The following is a 6,000-nucleotide window of genomic DNA, read 5'->3' as shown; positions in this document are numbered from 1 at the left end:
ATGAGCTCTAATGGTATTTTAAACTATTCTTTTGAATTGAACCTTGAAATGGTCTCTGTTACTTTATTTGGTCAATAATTGTGTTACGGTATTGTGAAGCAGATGAAATTTCCATAGAGATTTCAAAGCCAGCTAAAGTACCGTTCTCCAATAGTCTCTTTTTAAAAATATTTTTATTGGTTTTGAAATATAAAACACATACACAACATACAACAGGTGCTCAGTGATTAGTGCCCGCCACCAGACAACATTCATACCCCTCTACCAAAATGGGGGCATATTTTATATATACCATTTTAACTCAAGAGCAAATATCTATTTACATATTATAAAGTGATTCCAATTTATTCCTTGTAGCCTGGTTTTGAATTTTACTGACCATATCTTACCTTGTCCCATCGTCCCATCAGTTCCCACAGATCAGTTTCATTGGCCGAGTTCATCCTCTTATCCATAATCTCAAATTGAATATGATCCACCATGTACCGATACCAATTTTGTATTGTCCATTTTGTCGCATCCTTCCAGCCTAAGACTATTACCGCCTGAGCGCTTTCTATCACTGCTTCTTTTATTTCTCTAAATTCTCCCATCTTGTTCCTTTTAACTAATACTGCCATTTCCTTTGTAATTGTCCATCATATATTTAACATCCTATTAATATCTACTTGCACTTTTTCCCAAAGGTTCTGCACTACCGGGCACTTCAATAGTTTCAATATGATATTACCCCCAAATCCATCACTATGACCAGATACAAAGTACAGTAGTACCTCTAGATACGAGCTGCTCTACATGCGAGTATTTCAAGATACGAGCCACGAGGGAAGAGACATTTCTGTTCCAGTCCCGAGCTCAAATTTGGAATACGAGCCAAGCGTCCACTAGGTGGCATAAGAATCCTTGCTTTTGGTTATCTCGGAGGGGAAAAACAACATCTAAAGTTATTTGTTCCAGATACGAGTTGCCTCGACATACAAGCTTCCTTCTGGAACGAATTATGCTTGTATCTAGGGGTACTACTGTATTACCTTTCACTGGAAGATTTAAGAAAAGGGGTGGCATACAAATCTAATAAATAAATAGATAGATAGATAGATAGATAGATAGATAGATAGATAGATAGATAGATAGATAGAAGGCAAAGTTAAAGAATCTGCAAAATCTCTTGTCCACCCACTGTGTCATTGGTTTTTAAGTTGCTAAAAGGTGGATGTTTTGTAACAAATAAAGGTCTTTAAAAGTTGTTATTCCAGAAAAGAATAGCATCTCTATATTTCTGCATAGGGTTCCTAGGGGGTTCTTGGCACTGAAATATATTATTCTGCAATGATGTTTATTTATTTGGTTATGTCTATTTTTTTATTTTTTTTAAAATCCTGTTTACGGGTAGTAAGATTATAAAGTGCTCAGAATCAGATAGCAACTGGAGTGACATGGATGCCAATTATTTATTTGATTCCTACTTGAAACAAGTCTTGGGTCACAATGGATTTTTGAATACATTGCTTTGTAAAAGTAAAAGGAAGGAAGGAAGGAAGGAAGGAAGGAAAGAAGGAAGCAAGCAAGCAAGCAAGCAAAGAAGGAAGGAAGGGAGGAAAGAAGGAAGGAACGAAGGAAGGAAGGAAAGAAGGAAGGAAGGAAAGAAGGAAGGAACGAAGGAAGAAAAGAAGGAAGGAAGGAAGGAAAGAAGGAACGAAGGAACGAAGGAATGAAGGAACGAAGGAAAGAAGGAAGGAAGGAAGGAAGGGAGGGAGGAAAGAAGGAAGGAAGGAATGAAGGAAGGAAGGAAGGAAAGAAGGAAAGAAGGAAGGAAGGAAGGAAAGAAGGAAGGAACGAACGAACGAAGGAAGGAAAGAAGGAACGAAGGAAGGAAAGAAGGAACAAAGGAACAAAGGAACAAAGGAACAAAGGAATGAAGGAACGAAGAAGGGAAGGAAAGAAGGAAGGAAGGAAAGAAGGAGGGAAGGAAGGAAGGAAAGAAGGAAGGAAGGAAGGAAAGAAGGAGGGAAGGAAGGAAGGAAAGAAGGAAGGAAGGAAGGACAGAAGGACAGAAGGAAGGGATTCCTTGACTTTCAACCCTCTGCTCATTGAGGCCCCCTAACAGAGAGCCATCAATAATGGTTATTGCTTTTAAGGTATAGTCTTAGTTGTCTAGAAATGAAATCTCTCACTTTTAACAGTGTGGAGCTGTTGCATAAGTAGGCAAAATTTAGTCACAGTTTCAGCAGGCATATGTAGATGGCATTGCAATGGTGGGAGGGGAAGAATGTGTCCTTGCTAATAGAACTGAGTTTCAGGTAAAGGAAGAATTTAAATGATGTGGAAATTCCCAGCTGAAGCTTCTCGAACAATCCCCCCCCTTTCCATTCCGGGCAGGCAGTGAATTCAGTGCCATGTGAGATTCTCCCTAAAGTGGGCTGGTGAGATAGAGCAGGAGAGAGGGAGTATTGAGAAACAAGGAAGGACAAACACTGTTGGGTCACTGCTTCTGCTAACCCTGCAGAGTCCAGGCTCTCTATAAAAAGGCAAGACAGCTGAGTCAACAGCCTTCACAGACTCGGAGAGAAGTCTGTGACTGACAGCTCTCTTAACACCTTGCCTGAAAGCCACCAGAAGGGGGGGAAATGAAATTTACTCTCCAAGCCACTCTGTCCTTTGGGCTGTTGGGTAAGTGAATGCAGACTAACAGATAGTAACAACTCTAGCACCAGGGTTGCATGAGGTGTTTAAAGGGGCAACTTATGCACTAGTTTTCAAAATGAAATATCGTGGAGTATTTCTTTCTATTGCATTTGTTTTCCACATCTTCTTCTAAGAACTCAGGCTGGCATATATGGGACTTTCTTTACTTTTATGTTTTCACCAAACCTAAAGGTTGGCTTGGCTGAGGAAAAGTTTAGTATGTATTAGATATATTTAGTATTTAGAATATTTAGTATTTAGTATATTTAGTATTTCTTAGATATATTTTACTATGAGTATCTCCTCTATAACCTTCATCATGCATTTTACTATATGTATATAGATATATACCCACTAAAACTCTCATTGTGTATTGGACAAAATAAATAAATAAAATAAATAAATAAATAAAATCACTCAGCATATTCCAAGATCATATGAAGACATGAATATAGATTTCCATCACCTTACCCCCTGTACTACAGCACCTTACCCTCTGTACTACATCAATTGCTTTATTTCAGATATTCTTTTTAAGAACTAGAAAATTGCAAAATTAAAACCCACCAGACATTTTAATTTTAACTGAGGATCTGGTTCAGGAATTTTGCCAAATATACATTTTTAAATTGAAGATTTAAGTTTCAGTTTAAGCAAATGCTGAACTAGGAGTTATGTTTTCATAGGGGTTGAAAGAGGGAATAAAACATGAATTATTTAATTAGATGTTAGTTCAAAGGAAAAAGAAGAATACCATTTTAATTGTTATTACGGATGAATGAATGTGCTTTGAACAAGGAATACTGTGCGATGAGATACTTAACGGAATATTTCCAAATTAATGTGATTGCATACTAAAAGAAACTGTAGGAGAAAAATGGTGAATAAGAAACAGGTTGGTTAATTATTCCTCTATCGTCTAAATTATCCCTGAAAATACTTTTTTTCCTTTTCTGGTATGATTTGAACAAATACAGGTATAAGGGGCAGGTATGGAATGGAATAGACACCCTTATCTTGATAATTAGTCCCTGCTATTGTTATCTCTGTCTTCTACACAGGTTACAGAATAAACCTGAGTTGAGAAGCCCATTATATTTATTTTAGAATGTGATTTTGAGGACTGAAAAGAATAAGGTGTGTTGTGCAACACATCTGGAAGGCAGAAATTTTGGAAAATTATTTGACAGTGGCTTTCCTAGGCTTCAGAATGACGAGTTTTTCACCTCCAGCCCAATGCTGTTCCTTGAAGTAGGAACAACAAAACATTGCATTAGCTCTGTTATTTTAAATAATATGCAAACATTTTTAAAAACCTGTTAATTTTGGACCTGGAATGAAGATCATGAACCTGGAGTATTAGCAAAGGGAAATTAAAGCAATCTTCCTGTTATCTGTGATCTTATCAAAATCCCAATGGAAGTTCTTTTGCAGAACAGATGATCATAGGTCTCCAAATTCAACTCAAATGCCAATATTCGTAACTGTGGTTGTATGGTTAATGGTTGTAAATCTTTTTATACGTTACTGTCCTGCATTAGTACAACTTCCAGCAATGAACATTTGTAATATAATGGAGAATATGAAAATTACCTCATGTCACGAGTCGACATGTCATGTCCGGAACACTGCTAAAATGAATTGCTCTAATACAGCTGTAATTCAGCAGTGACTGAATAACAGCAAATAATATAACAACAAATAATAAAAAACAATGGATTAGTATGCATAGGTAAGGACCCTGTATTGATAAACTTAATAAATAGTGAAACATATTATGAATATTCTAAGTCATCCAGGTAGAGTTGTTTGGAATTTGAATCATGACAACTGGATTTCTTTTCTTTCTTTGTTTCACTGCTTATCCAAGTAGTTTTTTGAGTCTGAAGAAGTCTTTTAAGACTGAGAAAACTACTTGGATAAGCAGTGAAATGTTTCAAGCAATGAAAGAAAAGAAGTCCAGTTGCCATGGCTCTACTTCCAATCAGATAGTGAAATTGCTCTAAATAGGAAATAATACAATAGTATTAGTACATAAGTACATAAGTTGGAATAGGTTTTTCTTTTAAAGTTGGTTGAAGAACTTGATGGACAAGTTGTTGAACGGTGCAAAGCATAAAGAAAATCTACTATCATATTCATCTAACTACAACTTGGAAACCTTTTGAATGTATTATGATAGTCTAAATCAAAAATAGGCCAAGGGGGAGCATTAAAATATTTTAGACTACACCCTTATAATCCTTTAGGTAGGTGTGCTTTCAGATCAATTTTTGACTGCTGGTGATTGCATGGACTAGTCTCTGAAGTTTTCTTGGCAATTTTTTCAGGAGTGATTTGCTACTGCCTCCCTCCTAAAGCTGAGAGAAAGAGTTGGTTTCGTGCCTAAGGCAAGAGAAAAACTCACAATTTTTAGCTTGATGTCTTAACCACTACACCAGATTGGCTTGTCGTTTGTATTGACTAATTTGGTTAAGTCTAGGGGAATTGTGGAATATCTAGAACAGCGTTTCCCAACCGGTATGCCGCAGCACACTAGTGTGCCGCGAGACACAGTCAGGTGTGCCGCCAAGCTCCTAGGGAAGCTCCAGCTGGGCGGGGCGCTGCCGGTGCCTCCGAGCTCCTACTCGCAGCTGTCCCCCGGTTCCTGCCCGTTGCCGCAGTTTCTGGCGCTCTCCTGCTGGGCCCCAAAGAAGGAAGGCGGGAAAAAGGAGAGCTTGATTCTTCGTGCCTACTTTTTCCTGGCTTCCTTCTTTGGGGCCCAGCAGGAGAGCGCCAGAAACCGCGGCATCAGGCAGGAGCCGGGGGACAGCTGCGAGTGGGAGCTCGGAGGCACCGGCAGCGCCCCGCCCAGCTGGAGTTTCCTGGCGTTGGCGGCAAGTGTCCTTTGGGCCCGGCGGGAGGGCACTGGCGGTGGGAGCGGGAGCGTGCCGGCTGCAGCGGCCCCAGGCAGTCACGGGGAGATGGGGGCGGCGAGAGGGAGCATCAGCGCCGCCCCTCTATGAGCATATGCTGGCTGGGGAATTCTGGGAATTGGAGTCCAGATATCTTCAAGTTGCCAAGGTTGGGAAACACTGATCTAGAGCAGTGATTTTCAACCTTTTTTGATCTGCGGCACATTTTTTACATATATAAAATCATGGGGCACATTGAGCAGGAGGGGAGTGGGGGGGCTAAAAAAAGTTTGGATGAAAAAATTATCTCTCTCTTCCTCCTTTTCACTCTATTTCTCTCCCTCTTTCTCTCTCTTCCTTCCTTCCTCTCTCTCCATCCCTTTCTTTCTCTCTTCCTTCCTTCCTCTCTTTTTTGCTCTTT

General features: G+C 39.5%; 1 protein-coding gene across 1 annotated transcript in view; it reads left to right on the top strand.

Moving 5' to 3' along the window:
* Positions 1 to 2,363: 2,363 nt before the first annotated feature.
* Positions 2,364 to 6,000, top strand: part of TF (transferrin) — a 38,198-nt gene continuing 34,561 nt past the window's right edge. The window contains exon 1 of the mRNA XM_070753178.1: positions 2,364 to 2,670. Coding sequence (XP_070609279.1) covers positions 2,628 to 2,670 — 43 coding nt within the window. The 5' untranslated portion in view covers positions 2,364 to 2,627. The remainder of the gene's footprint in view (positions 2,671 to 6,000) is intronic.

This window comes from Erythrolamprus reginae, chromosome 5 (assembly GCF_031021105.1).
Source record: "Erythrolamprus reginae isolate rEryReg1 chromosome 5, rEryReg1.hap1, whole genome shotgun sequence".
Taxonomy (NCBI): domain Eukaryota; kingdom Metazoa; phylum Chordata; class Lepidosauria; order Squamata; family Dipsadidae; genus Erythrolamprus; species Erythrolamprus reginae.
This window is presented reverse-complemented; position numbering and strand designations above follow the sequence as displayed.